Below are 22,234 nucleotides of genomic sequence, written 5' to 3'. Positions count from 1 at the left end.
TGAAAGACAGCCTTTTTCTTCTGTGCTCAGCAGAAAGCTTAAGTTCAGTTTTACAATTCCTGGCAGCATCATTTGATTTCATTTTTTTGCAATACTGTAAACGTTTTTTCCTGGAGGCTTATTCCTTCATTGTCTGATTGGAAGTGAGAAGAGATGTGTCAAAAGCTAATGGGGGTCTATCGAGGCGCCGGTCCCAAACTCCTGTGCTGCATTTGTTGGAGGAAAAAATCCTCTGATCGTATACGTATCGCTCAGATGAGGGCAGCAGAGTGGAGCGTTGGTTAGCACCATAACCTCACAACAAGAAGGTTGTGAGTCTGACCAGCAGCATCGAATCAGTGTTTGGGGTCTTTTTGTGTGGAGTTTGCATTTTCTCTTTGTGGCTGTGTGGTAACGGTAATACCGGTATAATGTTAGGCAATGATAAGAAAATGAAATATTGCGATAGAATATGGGTAAAACACGCATGCGCAGTGCCTTTGTTTTCATATGCACATGGCGGGAAAAGCATGGCGGCGACGGAGGATGAGAAGGGCGAAAGCAGGTCGGTGAATGAAACAGATGAACCAGAATTGGTTTGTAAAAATGGTGCAACTTCAGTGGTGTGGAACTGGTTTGGTTTTTGTCCGTCAGATAGCCACCAAAGTTTTTTGGGTTTTTTTTGTAGAACATGCAAGCGGGCCGTCGTTATTACCATATTTTTTTTGGACTATAAGGCGCTCTTAAAAGCCTTTTACTTTCTTTAAAAATCGACACTGCACCTTATAATCTGGTGCGCCGTATGTATGAATTCTGGTTGTGCTTACTGACGCTCAAACCAAATTTATGTGGTATACGGCGCTCAAAAATCTGTCCAAAAATGTTTTACTACAACTTTGGTAAGCTACGAAGCCGCGCCGCTTCCTGGATTGACGGAGCATTATGGATACTGTAGTCAGGAGCCTCACAGAGTGATACGTCAACATAATATTACCGTATTGTGTGTGTATAAGGACCCAAAATGGCACCTGTTAAGAGACATGCGTATAAAGCATATTTTAAACTCACGGCTATCAGTATCGGGCAGTAGAACATGGGAATAGAGCAGCTGCGAGGGAATTCAGCATTAATGCATCAATGGTACAGAAGTGGAGGAAGCAACTGACTGTTTTGTTTCGCTTAATGTACCTTATAATCCCGTGCACCTTATGGTCCGAAAAATATGTATTTGACTTATTTATTTGGCACACTGCAGTTTCATGTTGCAAAGCACCTCTTTTTAACTTTTGTGGATATTATACATGGTTCTGCTCAGGATATGTCAGCCCATTTCTACTGGAAATGCCTTTGGGTTAAACTGTCAGCAAGGAATTTGCATTTGCACTGTTAAATTTTTATATGGCTTTAATGCACATAAAAAACAGCTGCTCGTTTAAGTGCAAAGAAATTGAGTTTTTTTTTTTTTTTTGCACCAATAAAGTTTTGGAGTTGTATTTTGTCGTGCGTCAATTATATCGTCAGTTATATCGTTATCGCAAATTTTCAAATATATATCGTGATAAATATTTTTGGCCATATTGCCCTGCTCTACTGTGTGGGCATGTTGGTTTAATATGATTCTAAACTGGCCGTAGATGTGAATATTTCTCTTCACGCAAACCATTATTCTGCTCAATACAGTCAATTCCTCCTGTGTATTTCCGGCCACTTTTTCACCACAGATTTTGAATTTGTCAGAGAATAATGTCTTAATACAAGGAAAAATAATCATAGATCTGATAGACTAAAGGACTTACAAACATCAGCAGATTCCTGAAGAGAGATCGCAGGAACTATTGGAATGTTCAATACTTGAAGGACAAATATATTTGTTGCTGCTGTGTTCAGTTTTATTTTTATTTTTCAAAGAGGCAACCCAAGAGGGAAAAAAGTCCCTGGATTTATTTGTTGTATTTTTTTTTATTTAAAACACCAAGTTCACAACAGGTAATTAACACATAATGCACTAACACAAGAATATATGCTGGCAACAATTTGTGTCAGTTTTGTTGGTTGTGTCACAAACCCTAGGAAGATTCCCCGCAGAGGTCTAAAGCAGCCCTTAGTCCTTAGACTTGTGACTGTCCAGGGTGTACTCTACCTCTTCCTGATAGACTCCATCCTCTCTGGTTTGGATAACCGGGAGAGAATGAATGGATGACTGGACAGATACATAATGTTTATGAAAAGTAGCCAAGAAAGCTATGTGTTTTGCATAGATTCATAAGCTAGAGGACTAGTGTTACTCTCATTTTCGAATGGTAAATATAAACCAACAACTAGTGCCCAGTTAGCTTGCTTAAGCACTGGAATGGGAACCAACAACAGGGAATCGGCTGTTTCTGCCCAAAGGCGGCAGAATCTGCAGGCACCTGTACCGCTTATTATCCAGCATATTTTACTTTGTTTGTGAAAAGTATAAAAGCAACAGTTACTAAAAACAGGAAATTATATCACATAAACCTTTGCATGACAGCATTTGTATTAATAGAAAGTGTTAATTAGCAAGCTTTAAACACGATGCTGCTGTGTTTGTTTTTCTCTACCTGTTTCAATGTGTTTTCCAATTCTTATGCAAACTAAATACAAGCACTTATTTAGCTATTTAACCCTGAACAGAAAAGAGAAGTACATTTCCCAAAATGTGAAAGTGTGCTTTTCACTGTTTTCGACAACTGCCTGCTTGTTGTGTTCCCGTATTATTGATCATGAGGTCATTTTTAAATCTCTTCCTCGCCGTGGCCGCCCAAATCAAAATGTCCCAGACTTGATTTTTAAAACATTTGTCTACATCTTTATTGAATTTCTCGACCTGTGCATGTCAAGGTCTCTTCATTACCAAGGTTTCCTGTGTGTCTGTGCTATGACTCAGATCCAGGGAAACTTTAAAAAGAGTTAACAATGAACCAGAAGGCTGAAAGACCAAAATCTGGCTTACATTGACTCCTTCAGCAAAGGAGAAAAAAAAGCGAAAGCATAAAGTCTCTAAAGTGAATTGAAAGATCAGTGGCACAAGATATAAAATGGAGACAAAGAGGATAACACGCACGCATACCTTCAGTGGTGCCGGCACACCTCCATGTGAGTAAATATAAAGTGGATCAGTAGAATTAAGTTTCCTGGAGGAGCATTTGGCAGGCTGAGTAGGAGAAACAGGTGCTTCTGTTTAGAGGTAGATGAAGAAGGAACCCTCTGTTTTCCCGCTTTCCCCCTTCCCAACAGTAAACATTAATTATCCTGACTCTCTAACAGGTAGGAATTTATAAAGAAGTACTGCACGTTGAATGCTTAGCAGTTATGGAGCCCGTCCTGCGCCACCTGCCCCACTCCAGATACATCAGCATTTTCTCTTGCCATTCCCTGGGCTTTTTCTCCTGGGTCTCTGACAGCGATCAGGGGAGTTGTAGCGTCGCTGAGCTGAACAGTGCTGACAAAGCCAAAAGGCTCTGCACTTCAGGCTCCGGAGTGGCTGGATCGATGTAGTGCCATCACTGTGGCCTGGGGGAACGGCTGCCACCATCCTTCATACTGCACTGGATGTCCTCATCTGCCTCTCTGTCACCTCTGCGCCTGCAGCACGCCGGCGAGATTTACGCAAAGCAGACATCCCAAATTCAGACATACGTTATAGGTTAGCGAGTTACAGCGCATAACACAACGCTGTTTGGTCAGCTCAGATAGGCTCTGCGTCTGAGACGTTCATCATTTGGAAAGTTTAACACCTACACTGACAAATAGATGCTGGCAAGAGAGTCAAACTCAGTTTGGATTTGGCATGAAAGTAAAGCTCAGCAATTAATTTGGTATTTTAAAGCCCGAAGCTGTGATTGCTGTACGGCTGACTCCTCCACCGCAGACCTCGTTTACATAGTGATTTGCAAGTCTAAATATACTTTTCACACTTACAATTATTGCTTGATATTGTTGTATTATCGCAGCACTTAATTTCACCTTGAAAGTTTGCAAGAATGTGCAATGTTTGTAAACACGGTGAACGGGGGGGGGGGGGGCAGATAAACAGAACAAGACTATCCAGGTGATAATTACAGCAGCGTATGTCAGCATAATGAAGACCCGCGCCTTCTAAACAGCTTCCTCTGGATCCGTGTTTTAAGTCTGCGTTGCTTTTCTTTGACTCGAGACCTGTGGCAAGGAAATGGGATAATCATGATAGCTGAATAAAGAAAACTGACCACGGACTGAAATGAAAGGAAACCTTATTCTTCCATGCTTTCAGTGCTGTTAAACTGCTAATTTAATTTTGCTGCTTTGAGAGACGGGTCCTTAGTGTGCTGTTGTGTTGTGTATTCAGAACTGCTCTGGCTGGTTGGGTTTTAGATCCTCAAGCTTTAGCTGGTGAAAACAAAATCTATCCAACTTCTCCAGGGGCCCCAGAGTAAAATTTTAGAAGTGGTTTGCCAGTCTGGCAACCAGCCATCAGCTTATGGTTGCCAAACAACAGAATGAATGGTGCATATTAATTGTAATAGGAACGATTATTGTTCTGTGTAATTATAGCCAATATTTAATTAATGGAAAATGATACCAGGATAATTGAAACATATTTTACTTAATATCTTACTTAGAGCTTTCTGAATCTTGTGTCCTGCTGCTTTTCTTTGTTTTTTAGAAGACGTGTTTTCAGCATTTTTAAGCCGACAATAAATCAAGAAGACTCCACGCTGGAATTTTTCAGAGTAATGTATCAATTTGTGAAAAATTAAATTAGAATTTCATTTATAAATTCAAATTAAAAAACAGTTACCTGCTTCGGAGATGGATTAAATTAAAATTTTATCAAGCACATCAAGTAAGAAATACCAAGATTTTTTTCTTATTTTTTCGGTTTGGATAATGTAGTAAACGGTTCTGTTGAAAATGGAGCTTCATTCATTTAATTTTTCATCTGGTGGACTGACCGCTTCTGTCTGCGGTTCATCAACACTGCCTTGCCTCCCATGTGAACATCTTTTTATGTTCAAACAGAGCTGCCTCCACAGGTTTTTTCTTTGTTTTGTTTGTAAGAGCGATAATCCATTAAACAGCAGCACTCTTGAATGCTTAGGCAGAAGATGTACTAAAGCGAAAAGATACTCAGGATTTCTCAAGAAAATTGTCAATAAAGGCAAGGCAAGGCAAGGCAAGTTTATTTGTATAGCACAATTCAACAACAAGGTGATTCAAAGTGCTTTACAGAGACAATAAAGCCAAACAGTGGCTTTGATATGCTAGGTAAAACTCTGAGGGTTCAGTCAGGAGCAGATAATGGACTCGGCTTATAGCTGCAGAGAACATAAACAGATAAAACATGTCCACTGTATGACCTACTTACAGCTATGCTGCACGTGCAGCTCCTGACTCTCAGGAACCTACAAAATCTACTTCGGATGTCACAGCACTTACAAATTTCTAATAAATAAATAAATAAATATGACATTTCTGTGTTTTTGCAGTACGGTGCATGCTGAAAGCTCACTACCACTGATAGTGAGCGTTCAAGACAACAACAGCACAGCAGTGATGGAGTTGGTGGTTTTGTAAAAAACAGGGGAATAAAAAAGATTTTTGATATTTGAACTTAACAATAAAAGAAAATCAGTATTTTGTACACACACTGTTGTTGGACGGGGCCGCCCACAGGCATTTACAAATGCCAAAGTATATTTGGCAACCTCTTTTAGTATTTCATTTTTTTCATCCATCCAAGAGAAACACTCCATCCAAGATCGATTGGAAATGTCCTGCTTGTTTTCAAAGTTTAGGAACGGCTAAACATCCAGTCAGCAGGCTGAGCGGGACACACCGGCTCCCCTTAAAAATTACAGTCCAGTTTTGAATTTTGGTTGTATCTTTTTAATGCCTCCATATATCAGTGAGCTACTAAAAACATCGATCTCTGAGGTCTATTAGATCTGTGTTAAAGACAAAAGGTGTCTGTGCTTTTGAGGTTGTCATGCCAAACTGGACCTAAGATCCGTGGACACACATGAAACTAAAGGCTAAATTTTATTTAGCTTTATCTATTCGTACTATTTTAATTGTTGTTTACCAGTTTCAGTATTGTAAAGCGCTTTGTGAATTTGGTCCTTGAAAAGCTCGACACTGCACAAGTAAACAGTACTTACTTCTTGTCATTCATCTGCCTCTTTAGAGAGTCTCATCTCGCAGCTGCAGACTCTGGAGGTGAGCTGAGCAACTTCTCACACATGATGGCTTATTTATAAAATGTAGTTTTATTGTTATATTTTTGGTATTGGATTTATTGTACAGTATTTTTGATTTTTTGCTTGGTGGGTCAGATACATTCAGCCCTAATTTTCCATAAAGCTAATTGCAGTAACTGAGTAGTTAGTAACTAAGTAACTAAGTAGGAATATGACTGGCTCTCCAACAAGCACCAGTAGAGCTGCTCTTTTTCTGCTGCAAATGGCCAATCCTGAAGCAGATTTTTTGATGCCAGCCAAAAGCACTTTCAGGCAAGGCAAGAATAGCCCACATCCTATATGGTGAGCTGCTTAAGAAGAGCAATTAAGCCTATACCCATTACTTGTGTGATAACGCATATACCCATTCTCACCTGATAACCTAAACAGCCTGATTCTTTAATGATTAATGACTTGTCTCCAGCTAATGTTTTTTTATCACAAGGTCATGAGTGATGTATTATCAGTTAATGAGAAATACAGAAATGTCTAGTGCGAGAGAGGCGGGGGAGGAGGTAAACACACACACTGAGACACTCTCATTTGACCTTTCAGACGAGTTTTTTTCTGACCTGCGGCGAGTTGTCCTGCAGTGATAAGAATAATGGTTTTGGCGCCATGGTCCGGGGAGACCGACCTCCCATTCCACCCTAGTAGATAGCTGAAAAGAGAGGTTCATCTTTTTCCTATTGTGCCTTCTACATCTATAGCGACGAGGCTTAATACTGGCCACCTAAGGGACAGCTCTTATGCTCATATTGAGGACCACTGCAGATCTCTGATAACTGTCACTAGGGGACCTATATGGGAAATGCTGGAGGAAAAAAAGACACTTGGCTACATTATTTATAAATCATGCAGCAGAAAAATGTAGTACAGACTTAAGGGGAAAAAGTACTTTTATGGCTGGATTGTACCATTCTTGTGATGGGATTTTGAGACATGTTGACTTTCTCTAGTGGGGAAAAAAGGCGCAATAGGAGTCCACTGATATCCTTCATTATTTAATTTCACTTTAGGTCAGAGCTTCACTTGAAGCAATGAATGAGTGTGAAAGAGTCCTTGTTGAAACTCTCCTGTCACTATCACTGTGATCTCCGCATTTATTGCACAGCGTTGGGCTGTCGGGGACATCAAACGTTTTAAAGAGGAAAGTGGAAAATGTTAGGTGCAAATGTATTAGTCGTGTTTTTAATTGAGTTTTCTGGAACAGGCCAGGGTGACTTCAAAGCAAATAGCTGTTGAAAGAAACTTAAATTTTAAAGGAAGGCTGTGCTCTGGAAGATTCAAGCTTTTTTTTTTTTTTTTTATTCGAGTACATATGCAAATCCAAGCTCAAACTGGGACTGTGCAAATGTTGATTACACAGGATAAAATACTTTAGCTACAGTGTGGTTAGTCATAAATGCTTGCTTTTATCATCCACCGCGCTATTTACGAAGCAGCGTACTGTATATTTGCTGCTGGCTTTCATTGAAAGCGCGAGATAGTAATTTTATATGAACAGTGGATGAAATGAGTGTGTACGGCGATGTCGCTCAAAGTGACACACCCTCAAACAAAGTCAACCATCTCTGCAGCTTCCCTCGCTTCTGTGGTTTTATTCTTTCAGCCTGTTGCTTCTGGTTTTGCAGTCAGCAGCTGTATTGTCTTTGTTCCTGCTCTTTTGCTGTTCTGTTGTTCTCATAAGCAGCGTTCCCAGCATACACTCAATTGGCAGCTGTGTTCGCTAACACAGTCTTACTAACTAATTGCACGCTAATTTCTCCTTACAAAATGCCAGAAAGATCAATACTGTAACTTTAACAAAGTAGATTATTGACTAACTGATAGATTTACTTACAGTCTGTCTGTGTTTGTGTGTTTTCTTTCTAAAATTCCTTTTGTTTATTTATTTCCGTGTTAACTTTACTGGTCTTCACTCGAGTATGCCTTTAGAAACACTGTTCCGAGGAATCAGCTTTGTTGGTTTGACATTAAACGTAAAATGGTTTCTCTTTGAGCCTGAAGCGCAAGGCATTGATTCCTGTTTTGACTTTATCTCTGAGGCTTATGGCACAGTGTTACTGGCTGAAAAAGCAATTATCTCAATAATGACAACATTAGCACCCAGCTCACAACAATTTGCTCTTATAGTCCACGTGTCTGTGATCAGGGACATTTAGTTTGCAGGCTCGGTTAAAACCAGAAACCACATTTGTTTGCTGGTTGACCAAGAGGATACTTATTATTCAATTCCCGTGCACCAGAATCGACATAAGCTTTTCAAACACAAGTAAACCCACTGAAAAAAAGGCAGCTGACATCTGTACTATTGCCAGGGAAAAATTTGTTTTTCCGATTTCACAAACCTTTTCCAAAGCCGTGCTGCGTCATGTGTAATTAATAGATATTTTTGGCTTCTCCACCCTGTGTTGGGCAGGTGTCAGGTGTTTCACAGTGTCTGTTTGCACTGAAAAATGTCACAGTGTGGATATAAATTCACACAGCTGACAGACAGCTGCCTACCACGGTTATACCATATTGTCATAACGCTGACATGTCATACCATCGCTCTTGAAAAAATGGCCAAAATTAGCAGGTCCACCAAGGCGACACAATGAGTTATTTTCCTTTGGAAAGACAAAAGGAAGATGTAAAGTGGGTGTTTGTTTGTTTTTATTAAATATAAAACAGGTTTTACTTTCACAGAATGACCTTCTCCAGTTTCATGTAGTAGCTGAACAATTATTATCTTAGGCTCTATGTTTCCATCACTCCTTAGATCGAACGAGGTGAAAGCTACCTGCTTTTGTAATGGCAAAGATCTTTCTTTTAACAGAAAGTGCACGACGTAGCGTGGCAGCTACGATGGCAGTCAGCGTAGCTAACTTTTGAAAGGGTCTCGATCTCCTTGTCTAAATATTTCCTCCCTGGTCACAGGAGCAGCAGACTAATGGCTGGCCATGACCTATCGTTTGCCCCCAAGGGCTTTGGAGTAGGAAACAGGATTAGAGAGAAATGGATGAGAGCTGTGGATAATGAAGGAGATCTGTCTTAAGTCTAATCATTGGCTTTAAAAGGCAAGATCTGTTGTAGAGTGAGGGTGCAGAGAGAAGATAAGAGCAGAGTTTCTTCTTGTGATTACACCCTTTTTTTTTAACAACAATTGAACATCCAGCACGTTCCCATTGGAAGCTGCTCCATGTGCTGTTTTATTCAGTCTAAGCGAAACACCTTCTCCTTTAATTTACATAAATGTGGTGAAAGTGTAGTTTCGGTAGACTTGGATGAGACACCTCATTATTGAGATGTACTGATACACCTTTTATTACACAAATTTACTGTTGCCTTTTCCTCTGGCCTCCATTCCCCAAAATTAGTCTGTCAGGCCTAACAGAGATTTCTGTTTCTTTCTAAGTGTATATTTGTAATGCTAATTAGGGCAGTTGTAGGGAATCAAATCAAGATGCTGAACACAGCAGCTAAACAATCACCAGGGAAGGATGCAAACACTTTTATGCTAATAAAGAGGGGGAAAGATGGAGAGAGAGAGAAAAAAGGACCCACAGAGAAGAAATGGCTGCTGATCGCCTCAGTCAGCAGTTGAGGGTGGAGAGAGAGAGATGAGAGGGAGAGAGAGAAAATGAAAGAACGTTAAAAAAAAAAGGTAGAGAATTAAAAGCTGATTACCTAGTGAGTCTTTGGCTTCTATGGGAACTGAAAAGGGGGGTGGGGAGTGGATGAGGTAAGTGGGGGCTTGTGCAGAGGTAGTTATATTATTTATTTTAAAAAGGTGCTTGAAGGTAAACTGGCTGAAGACCAGTTAAAACTAACCAGATAAGAGATGCCACAGTTACATAGATGTTATTTCACAAAGAAAGACAAGACAAAACGTCTTCTTTGAGGATTTCATTATCGTCGTTATCCGGTTGAGTGAGGAGCACTGATATTTCCCAGAAGCCTCTTCTTGCCCCTAGTTTGCTCACATTTCCTTCTTTGTCACTAGGCCCAGCTGAGGTTCCACTGCCTTTACTTTTGGCTATGTGCAATTATTATATTGTACCGGGAGATAACAGACGCTATGTAGCCTTGAGGCACTTTCTTCACTTCACCTCCTTAAAAGCGATATTGCTGTGATAAAGCATGGCTCTTTCTCTGCTCACGCTAAATCGAAAGGAAAGCCTTGAAGGCGAGGTCTGGTGAGTGGGAGCTAGATGAAAGAAATAAAAGAAAGAATCGGTTGATATGTTTGTGCAGCTTGCTGCGGTTCAAAAAGGAACATTTCTCATTACCATAACACTCTGGTATGGGCCAATAGCTCAATCGGGGGAATTTTTTAGGCGCTGTTTGTTGCCTTGATGCAAGTTTTCTGCAGAGGGTAGATTGACTGGGAGACAGATTTCATGGACTTGGTCTGATCTGAAATGACTGGGAAGCTACTGATGAGATGGTCAGCCAAAAGGTGTGCAAAAAATAAAAACAGAAATAAAAAATTGAGGATAGTGTGTGCTCATTAAACACAACAGTGTGAAATTTAAACATCTGCCCAACCTCAGTTAGACGCCTGACCGCTAAAAAATTTCTACCTGAAGAAACTGAAACAGTACAAGAAGGAAACCAGGAAAGGCACAAAAAGTGTTTCCTGGTGTGTGTAGACATCAAAGTTGATGTGAGAAAAAGAATTAAAGACCAGTAAAAACAAAGAAAGACAAGAAGTAGCTGATCCTAAAATCTTGATGCATGCTCAGTCATGCAGGTAAGTAAATCCCAAAAGGTTGATTCTGTTCAGAGTTCAGATGAACAGAATCAACCTTTTGGGGAAGCTGATCGTAACGCTCAAGATAAGAAACGCACTAAAGCCACTAAACATCTGTGTCATCCATAATCTTTTGAATAAAGCCAAGAAATTAGGGACAGACTTGCTGGTTAGTGGGGGGTAGAAATGGGAGTGGTGGTTTCTCTAACACAGAGAGCCAGACAACCACATTCACACCTGTGGTCAATTCAGAATCGCCAATTAACCTAATAAGCACGTCTTTGGACTGTGAGAGTACCTGGAGAGAACCCACAGAGGGTGGCACAATGGTGCAGTGGTTAGCACTATCACCTCACAGTAATGGCTAAAAATCCACTGGCCTGCTGGGACCTTTCTGTGTGGACATTGCAGTAATAATTACTATCATTTTTAGCAGTGGTAGCAGTATTTAGTTTAAAAGTAGCTCTACTTGTGTTTGTAGAAAATGAACAATTTCAGCTAAGAAAATATTGGTGAATCGTGGATTTCTGAAACAGTTTATGTACAGGTTTATATACATGCACTGCTTGAGAATGCGGTCGGCACAGTGTTGACGACACCAGCAACTTGGCATCTTTTTATTTTTAATTTTTTATCTTGGCATAACCATTGAAAGGGTTAATCCCAGTACACCTCTGGAGACTTACTGGTGCCCCCTAGCTGCAGCATGCTTAGGTAATACCAAATCCACAAACAAAACCCCACACACACACACGTCTCCACACATCTCCACAGTGGAGAAAAGCTCCTGGGCTGAATGGTGGTGTATTAATCACACTGACGCCTGGCACTGCGATCTGTGACCCAGTCTTTTAATTGCATCCGCTCTGCTTTGCTCTCACTCTCCCTCTTTATCTTGCCTTTTTCCCCTTTCTCATTCCTCAAGCCTCCTCATGCCTGTGCCCATGAGAGGAGACTAATGCAAAGATAAGAGGAAGGGCTGCGGATGTGCAAAAACTCAATGCTCTAGCCAGAGTTCACCCTGCCAAAACTCACCGGACAACGAATGTAGCAGCACTTTGACATGCTGGGATATTAAGCGGGTAGCCCCCGCTCTGCTTCATCGCAAAGTGAGGCTAACCGTGCAAAATGTTAACGTACAAGCGAGGCGGTGTTTGGAGAAAACAGATATCTGTGAGGAAACCTCCATCATCATTGAAACAGCGCAGAGCAGGTGGCCCACACAGCACCCAGATTGGATGTGTGGTTGCATGACCTACAGAGCTGCATTAAAAACACAGCCTGTATTGTGACAGGCCTTCTTTTACATCTGTTTCTCCACACCTGTGGGAAGTGGGAGGTTACAGAAGATAAGCAAAGGTGTAGTGGTGGTGAGAGGGGAAGGGACCAGGGCGGGCGGGGTCGTGGGCGGGTTTTTTGGCCACGCAGATGAGACGGTGTGCTCTGAATGAAACAAGGTTTGGTTCAGCTCCCTAAGAGCAGCAGCAGCAGATAACAGGGATGCCGTGTTTAAAGAGTGAAACATGAGCACAGGCACAAATACAGGTTGACAGCACCTGCTCTTCCCACGCACGCACTTTCACACCTTCGCGGGACACAGTCAACGACACCCATACCCATTTATGCATCAGCGGTAATAATCGTATATGCAAAGAGCTCATGTCGCACACTCCCACTCCGATGTCCCTCTTCTCTCTCACTCTGTCTCTTTATCTCTCTCACGCTGGCTCCCTTTCACGCATAAGCACACACCGCGACACACACACTTGAGTCGCTGTGGTTTCTTTTTGTGAGAGCGAGCTGTCAGAGGGAACTGTGTGGGCTTTTGTTAAAACAGAGAACTGCAGAGGCAGAGAAATTCATTTCCAACTGCGGCAGGAAAAAAAAAAAACGAAGCCTTTTCAGGGAAGTCACATTGTACCTGCAGTGTTTTAAAAACAGCAGCATGTAAATTGAATTAGTTATAAGCATTCCTGTGGGGGCACGGTGGGCTGGATTTCAAAAAGAGTTTCGAGGGTTGTGTTGTACTGCATGGGGCGCCTCAGGTTTTTGAGTACAGATGTACAAGATGCTTCACTTTAGGGATAAATCACCACATCAGAAAATATATTTTGCATCTTTACTTGCCAATCATGTCGGTTCCGCTGCAGATACTTTACCGCCCACTGAACGATGTAAACTTTTCTCATTCCCTGAATCTTGTAGGTGGAAAGAATATTACAACTCAGATTTTTCTCTAGTAACTTACTCTGGATGGATATAATTTAGCTTTTAGGTAAATACCTTAGTAGTTCAGTCTTTCTCTTTTGCGTATATATATATATATATTTAACTTATGCTGGAGGATTACATGCACCTCTGTGGGTTGTTTCAATAAAAGTTTCCCTATGAGAACAATTAAAATTGCTCAGCAGTCAAGCCGAAAACAAGGCTATTTCTCTTAGGTGCTGAGAGCTGACCTTTTAGGGATGAAGTGTGTTTTTCTTTTCCTTCTGAGGCCATTGGTATCAGCAGTGGATTCTTATGTGGAATTTAACGGCATAATCTCTTAGCTGGCAGTTTAAGCCTCTTGAATTTCATTTCACGGAGGCGCATCAAAGGCGGTTTATCATTAAAAGTGTAATTAGTTTATTGCAAGTGTCTCTGCTTTATCAGCGTACTTGAAAACAAATGCTCAGCGATCTTAGCATTTATACCTTTTGCTTAGCTGGCAATTAAAAAAAAAATCAAGCTATCACTTCAAATGAAGTTTTGCACTTTTGCCAAAATTAAAAGTCACGAAATTCAGCTCATAAACGCATGGCCTATTTAATCACTCACAGCGAGCACATGCAATTTAAGCTACATAGGCCTCCGTCTTCTTCTTTTTCTTTGACCTGAAATTATTATTTGTTGGCATGCTTTTCAACTCCGTACATACAGTATGTTCCGTGTTTTTACCAGTGTTCGTTTACTCATCAGTGGGCTCTGTGCTCCTGTCTATCACAGCCTCAGCCTGGCAAAAATACTGTTATTTGCAAATTGAGTGGGTGGCGTTGATTTTCCTGTTGGCTTGAGGAAAACAGTGGGGTACCAGAGGGAGTGTTTACTTAGCACTCTGCCATGACTGTGATGAACAGCACCTTAACAAAAGCAGAACCATATGCTCAGTCTGGGCCTGTTTACTAGCTTTACACACAGCAGACCAAACTGTCAAGTAGGTCTCAGGTGACACAGATGAGATTTTCTTTAGGGTAAAAGTGTAAGTGTGTACATTGGGGTATTTTACAGTATGTTGCAGTCAGGCCCATCTATTATGCACGATGCATTTGTTGCCAGTGGCCTATTTTTTTGATGCTCTTGCAAATCTGTATTTATTACAAGCACAGCACAGATCAAATCAGGAGCAAACGCTGTGCATATGGGCTGAGGCGTGCAGATTAAAAGCAACAGTGATAGACAATAGAATAATAAAGGTTCTTCCATAAAGGCACGTCTATAAAAGACTCTAGAAAAGGATCATTAAAGTCATAATTACTTCTAAACCCAACTATGAAGTTTGTAAATGCTTAATTCACACTGACGCGACCTTTATTGTGATTTATTTATTTATTTTGCACCTCCTTTTAGCTCTGTTGTTTCTTTCCCCATTCTCTCAGCTCACTTTAACAATGGTAATAACTGTCCCACCACGGTGCCCATTTTTATGTCTGGCTGGGATATTGGCACAGACTGGCTGTCCCTCGTTGCGTCGGGGGAGAAAGTACCTCAGTCTGCGGGGAATACAAGAAGGGAGTGGAGAATGGATGAAGAGTGAGAGGAGGTTCAGCGAAGAGGAAATAAGAACAATGAGAAAAGGCGAATGAGGAGCTGTGACACTGGACTGCAGGGGAGCGCAGGAGGGAGGAGACGGTGACAGGATGTGAGGGGAGGCATTCACGGTCGACAGGTGAACACGGTGTAGGCGGTTGCATGTGGATGCGCAGAGTGACCTGCCATCCGCATTATGCGCATGTAATGTTTCCATACAAGAGTTGGATTGGACTCCTCTGCGGGATTGCGGTAGAGCTACAAGCAGGAAGAGACAAAGAGCATAAGTGCCTGTGTGTGTGTGTGTGTGTGTGTGTGTGTGTGTGTGTGAGTGAGTGTTTGAGTGGAGGACTCAGCGGTCGGTGGTCACGGCTGCTTGCCTGCTCTGTTTTACCCATTTCTGTGCTGCACCCGCTCTGTTGGACAGCATGTTCTCTGCCATGCGAGTCTAGAGAAAAGCAGCTGAGCACAATGACACCAACTTCAGCAGCCTGCCAAACATCTCTGTGGATGCCCTAAAAATATACGGGAGGCACAATTTGTGCACATGCACTCAGAGAAGCTTACATGGGGATGCACGGCGTAACGTTTTCACACAGAAAGCCAACAGAAAAAGAAAAAGAAAAGAAAAGCGAACGCACTGTACAGATGGCAAACATACACAACCTTGGGCTTGTGGTTATCACACCCTGATGTAGAGGGAAGCAAGGCAAAGTACAAGGCCACATGCTTTCATATACACAGAGAGAAAAAAAAGGGCAATTGACGCAACAGATCTTTGATTCAGAGGGTTGTTGCTGTAACCAGCAAGGCACAAAAATTGTCCCTTTCCTGCAGTTTTCTTTTGCTCGCTGATTTGCAGCTCCTGTGTTGGGGCTGTTTGAAGCGGCGCTACCAGATGTCCAACAGAGTCTAACAGAGTGCATTAGCCAAAACCCATCAGTGTCATTGCCCATTTGTGTTGTGCATTATTATAGTCGTCTCCTCTATCTCCTCCACTCAACCCCGGTGCTCCACATAAGCTGATCTAAAATCAGCATTGATTGTGTCTGCTGTAAATATGTAGGTTTTCTTTAATTAATAGTGTTTCAGGGTCATCAAACTAAGAAAACAGCCTCGAGCCTCTTTTACATTTATTTGTCTGGAGTCCAATTTTTCATACAAAGGGATGCTGCTGTTTTCCGAGCGTAAAATGACAAAGTAAATTACATGCAACATTAACTCTTTTTGTCTTAAAAACTAACGATTTCTTTTAGGAGCTGTGAAAACTGCTCCGACTGGGGGTTTATTTTCTTTATTTTGCTAAATATCTCCATCTTCCTTTTTCTAGCATGCTACAGTATCTTCCTCTCCCCCTTCTGCTTTTATGATACAATCTCTCTCACTCAGCCACACATACACACACACTGAGTTTCACTATCACTATCTAGTTGCAGCGTTGTCTCTTTGCTGCCGCTTTCATCTCTATTTTAACAGCGTGGCAGATCAGATCCCACCACCTGATTTGAATGTGCTTTGTGAACAGGAATTTTAATGAATAGAAAACCGTTTATGAATATCTCCACACTTAGTAGATGTGTCAGGAATCAGGGTCATAGTTCCAGCCCCAAGCGGGTACACAGCGTTGAATGGCAAACTGAGAGCTGGCCCGATGCCCCCGAAAAAGAATCAAAGATACAGCTCTAATAGTGTTCCACAATGGCAGTGCCTCACAGACCACATGTGTGTTCCCATGCCAACTGGCACCACCACAGCAGCACAAAAGGCAGCAGATTCAGGCAGACCCTTAGAGACCTCAGCGGTTTTATTGCATTAACATCAAAATTAATATATGCACCAGCTGAGGACATACATTCTCACACTAGCTGCACTTTGAACTTACTCCTACGTGCACGCACACACAGGAGCGCACGCAGGAGCGCACGCATGCACGCACGCGCGCAAATTCATAAGCGGTGCCTTGCGCTGCTCGCGTCTTTAGGCCTCTCTCTTCTCCAGCTGCACCACAAGAGACCTGTCTAAGTGACAACAATTAGCCTGCTCAGTTCAAGCTAATTGAAGTCATTTACATAATACATGTCTGCCATCACAATTCATCTGTGCACAATTCAAGCAGGTCTGTGTCATATTGTCACAACCTGATGTTAAATATCCCCTGCATTGATAAATGATGCCTAAAGCGAGGCAATCATTTCGAACAAAGCTTATCAGTCACATAAGAACGTTCTCTACTGGTGTGTGTGTGTGTGTGTGTGTGTGTGTGTGTGTGTGTGTGTGTGTGTGTGTGTGTGTGTGTGTGTGTGTTTAATGAAAATATGGATTGCATTTGCCAACATAGACAGATGCACACATTGTCAAAACTGTGTTTACCGTCCGTCCCATTACGCGTGCAATTACTCAGAGGTTTAAAACAAGCGGCCTCATTTGTGTGATGCTAAGCTGCAGTGGCTCAGTAGATCTCATGCTTTATTAGCCTGTTGTTTGGGAGCTGCTTTTGACAGGATGCTGGGCGATAAATTAAATAGATGGCTTGATAAAAAGCTTGCTGTGCAGAATTCTTCATGCTGGATTTTTGAGAAATCGCACTGCCACTGCTCATAACAGATGATCTGTTCCCTGGGTGATTTATGAAATCAATTTGTCTTGTTATCAACAGCCAGAGTTTTGCTGATAACATCATAGCACATGCATTTCAACTCGGGGGTAAAGAGAGACAAAGGATGGCGTGTGTGTGTGTGTGTGTGTGTGTGTGTGTGTGTGTGTGTGTGTGTGTGTGTGTGTGTGTGTGTGTGTGTGTGTGTGTGTGTGAGCACGCACACACGTGTGATAAAGTAATAGACATGTTGAAAATAATAATCAGTCATTCTCACTTTTGGTGTCATTGCATCATGCTGTGAATCAAGTGGAATTGGTGCCTTGAGTGTTTAATTGAATTTGGCAATGGAATGAAAGGATTTTCCAAACTGTTATGTCTGTTGGTTTCTCTTTGTGTTTTGTGTAGTATAATGGCATATTCATGTCAGCTGTCACTGGAGAATCCGCACATGCATTCAGCAACCCAGTAGCATCTCTTCTCTGTGTCTCCATCTGATCTGCGCCAAGCATTTACATATGTAAACACCCCAACATCCCATCCAGCCTCCCATAATGCACATTGGTACATTACTCTGAATGCAGGGATAGTAGCTTGTGCGTGTGCGTGCAAACATAAGCTCCCTTTCTTTTGTCTCAGTGAAGCAGAACCCACCAAATGTCATTAAAGAGCCTTGCTCCACGTGAGCATTTCACTCAGTCTAGTCAGCTTAATGTATCTCGACCTCATCCTCCCGTTTCCCCCTGTAGAAGCAGAGGGAAATGCTATTTTGACATTGCGTAGTTTGGAAAAAGAATATGAAGAAGAATTAGGCTCCCCTCTTACCCATGTGTTCCAGTTCAGGAGCAGATAAGCAGTTTGTTTTGCCGAAGATGTCAAAGCAGGGAATCAGAAGTGACAGCAGGAGGGATATTTCAAGATACGTCTTGATGGGTGCCGGTTAATCTTTAGCCTGCCAGATGTGTCAAGGATTGGCAAACACTTTTTTTTGGAGTAAATCTCACTGTGCTGCTTGCTAATTCTGCACCTCTTTTGCCTTTCCTCCGCAGTAAAGTTTGAGGACTGCCAGCGCAACAGAGAGGTCGGCTTCGTCAGCAGCGACCCCAACTTTAGCGTGCGGCCCGATGGGACTGTGTATGCCGAGCAGGAGGTGGGCAACCTGTCAGAGCCTGTCCAGTTCATGGTAACAGCCCGGGGGCTCCATGACCCACACATCTGGGAGACCACTGTTAAACTGGCCCTGGCTGGACATCCGCATCCTTCGCCATTCACAAAGGTAATAAGAATCTGCAAAGACAAATACAGGGTCATAACCTTCTATTACACTGGCTAATGAAGTGGGTTATTATCACAAGATTGACTATTGACAAAAACAAAAGAGAACGAAACAGGACAAAACAAAGGTGAAAGGTGTTGGGCTTGAGTAAACTTTTATATTTGGATGGCCCGTTTTACTCTGCTGTATTCAGTTAGCAATGGGTACTTGCTGCACCTGTAAGCTGTGAAAACTAAATCTGTCAGTTGCCTTAATGGGTGTCTTTTGGCCAGTGATTATTTTTAGCAGTTATTACTTGCAAAGAACAACATAGCAACATTTCTTTCTTTCCTTCTTTCCTTCTTTCTTGTCTATCTCTTGCACCTCTAGAGGCACAAAAAAGGCCATGGACAAAGATGTCATTTTTGCAGTTTTGCCTCTCTATATAACTACATTGGGTTTCAAATCAAACAGTGATTGAAGTGAAGACCTTCAGCTTTAATTCAAGGGGTATTACAAGAATTTTGCATTAATTGTTCAAAAGTTAGTCATTTTTGTACATAGTTCCCTAGCGACAGAGGCTCAAGATTAATTGGACAAGCTACCATAATTGTAACTATAAGGATTGTTTTTAAGTCTCGAACCAACGGACACCACTACACTGTGTTTCCTCCCTGGAGATGCACTGCTAGACTTTTACTGCAGCCACCTTCACTTACTTGTTTGTGGGTCTCTGCATTTAGTTTTGTATTTAGAGACTGAAAAGCTCCTTGGGTTGACATGAGATCACGGATCAAGAATATCCGATGTCTTTGCCTTGCAAAGCTCAGGTTGTGTTACCTTTGCAGTGTGCTTTGGGTCATTATCCATTTGGACTATGAAGTGCTGAACAGTTTGCAGCATTTGGGTGAACATTAGCAGAGAGTACAGTCCTGTACACTTTACAGTTTATCCTGCTACTTCTATCAACAGCCACATCATCAGTGTTTATCATGTTTGATAAGTAATGCAGTACACTTTGGATCACGACCTGTTTCTCTCATCATTCTGATACAAGTTAAACTTCATTTCATTTGTGCACAGACCTTTCTTTTTTTGCAGAACTGAGAGACTCACTTGGGGGTTTCTATCAAAGTCTACAAATCATATACCTGCTTCCTCAAGGGTGTTTTTGACTCTGTAAAAGGCTATGAAGTTCTTTTTCTTGACCACAAAAATAATTCTGCGATCATCCACTTCAGCTGCCTTCTGTTGTCTTTGAGGCCCTTTTAAATACACCAGGTTTGGAAACTCTCGAATAGGTTTATTTTATTTTGGGGTTTTATATCAGCCTAATGATGAGCTTCCTACATAAATCACCACAAAAAGCTATAAAATACAAATTTGGCTCTTTGCGGCAACTTCAGATATTATGTCTGCTTCATTTGCCATGAAATAATAAGGGAGCAGGACCCATCTGGCCATGAAACTGCTTAATCAGTCAATTGTACAATTAATTTAGAGCCTCTGAAAAGGGAGGATTGTGCATAAAAATGGCTGTAATTCAGAAACAGGTCATGCAACAAAAATGTTGTTAAGCCCCTCGAGTTAACGCTGAAAGTCTGCACTTTAATCCCAAAATGATTGTTTGATTTAAACCCCATTGTGGGGATGTTCAGGGGCACAACTGCAAGAATTGTGTCATTGTCCAACAAATAATGTATTTTATTGACTTAATAGCTCTGCATGTAGAGTGCTTGTGAAGAAAGTAGGTTATAAAAAAAACAAATCGTGGAAGTATGCGTGCAACAGATGTTCAATAAACATTTCATGTAACATGTTCTGCTGCTCGTCTAATTTCAAGATTGGAGCAACAGACTTGTGAAAATTAACATGGTTGGTTCAGTCTAATCAGCCAATAAACCGTGATTACAGATCTTTGCTTTAGTTTTCAGCTTTAATGGCTTACAAATGTTGAGAGCTAAACCTCACTATATTTAATAAAAAATATTCTGAAAGGATTTAGATTTCATAAGCTGATTTGAATCTGGAGTTGGTCTCAATAAAATGCAATCAGCCTGCAATCCAATTTTTTTATTTGTTTATTTTTTGCTCAGATATGCTTTTTTTTCATTAGATTTTTTTTCATTTGACTTTTATTTCAAAGTATCTCTGTGATAAAGGTTTCTATCCTTTGGTTAAGCTGAGGGTGAAAAGCAAGATCTTGTGTTTCCAGCTGTCTCTAATGTAAGATTTTAATCACAGTTTATGCACAGCAGTAAAGATGTAGTGCTTCGCTGTACGTGACAAGTAGACACATGGCCCTATTTGCTAACAAAGACTGTAAAGCTAGACGGGGCAAATGTATGGCCGCTGTTACCGGCTTCCACTGCTAGGCTGCACTTTGTTGAGCGACGAACCCATTATCGTTTTTCCTGCACTACTTGTTGAATGCCACTGGGCTTAATGTTCAGTCATGTTTCTAATCATGACAAAAAGCCCAAAGACTCATGTTGCTAAAGCAATTCCAGAGTGGGGATTAAAATTCTGCCCACTCCTGGCAGTGCAATAATGGAGACTGGGAAATAATTGACATTGATTGAGTTAATGTTCCACTCTGGTGGAGTCTGCGAAGACCAGGTGATGTAGTTTGAGCGTATAATTATGTTCTTTGCAACGAGGAGCTGGAGAAGGATTCAATAATTGAACAAAAAAATAAATAAATGTGTTTTCTCTAATCACATGGAAATTTGAAAATCAGTACAGTGTGCATTCTTCGCTGCAGCCGTGTTTACATGTGTTCCTGTCACTTGCTCCTCACTTGATATAAATCGGGTGGAACAGTGCAACAGTAAAATTTAATTCCAGTCTCCTGAGTGGGAAATTGCTCCTGGGCCCTGAGGAGAAATTAAAGTAAATAATTGTTTCATCAATAGCATAGTCTTGGAAAATGTATTTGTTAAAATAGGGTGTGTACAATAGGGTAACTTTGAATAACAGACACACAGGTGAAGGGATTCCCATTTAAGGAACCAAAAATATGGAAAAGATTATGCTTCTCACTGTTTAAATTCCATGTATTCAGAGGGGGATGCTAGGGATGGGGTGAGTTGTGTACCTGATATCCCCCCATGTTGGTGTTGTTCCAGGATCATCTTGCTGTGATGTCATAGATTTGCTAGTATCAAGTTAGGTTTCCCATTAACCAAATTTAGGTTACTCATGTTGGTTTGCTAGTGATAGTTTTTATGAGCATTAGCTAACTTCTTGGCTAATGCTAACTGAATTCTCAGACAACTTCACTGGTCAGTTGCGATGTTGATCCTGGACCAACATTGTTATTATGATGATGTAGATATGTATTCATTTTTTTACATTTGTGAAAATGCTTAAGAAACACTCAAATATTTGTATTTTCTGACAATTATTTTGTGGTTCAGGCTTTAAAGGGTTAAAGGGAGCAGCCAGAAAAAGAAGAATATGAAGAAGAAATGATATATTTTCAGTACTTGTCACACGCGTCATACTTGTTTGTCCTCGCTGACATCTACTATTTATGAGTAGTAGGTATCAGAAAGGACTCATCTGGGTTTTAGTGTTAGCTGTCACACAGACAGAAGGTAGAGAATTCGCCCAGGTAACTGACAGAGTTTGATTTG

General features: G+C 41.3%; 1 protein-coding gene across 5 annotated transcripts in view; it reads left to right on the top strand.

The window, feature by feature from the left end:
• Positions 1–22,234, top strand: part of cdh4 (cadherin 4, type 1, R-cadherin (retinal)) — a 231,785-nt gene that overhangs the window by 130,797 nt on the left and 78,754 nt on the right. For all 5 annotated transcript variants that reach the window (XM_082533940.1, XM_082533939.1, XM_082533938.1 and 2 more), the window contains one exon: positions 18,391–18,617. In XM_082533940.1, coding sequence (XP_082390066.1) covers positions 18,391–18,617 — 227 coding nt within the window. The remainder of the gene's footprint in view (positions 1–18,390; positions 18,618–22,234) is intronic.

The sequence above is a fragment of the Aulonocara stuartgranti genome (assembly GCF_965226115.1).
Source record: "Aulonocara stuartgranti genome assembly, chromosome: 5".
NCBI classification, from domain to species: domain Eukaryota; kingdom Metazoa; phylum Chordata; class Actinopteri; order Cichliformes; family Cichlidae; genus Aulonocara; species Aulonocara stuartgranti.
This window is presented reverse-complemented; position numbering and strand designations above follow the sequence as displayed.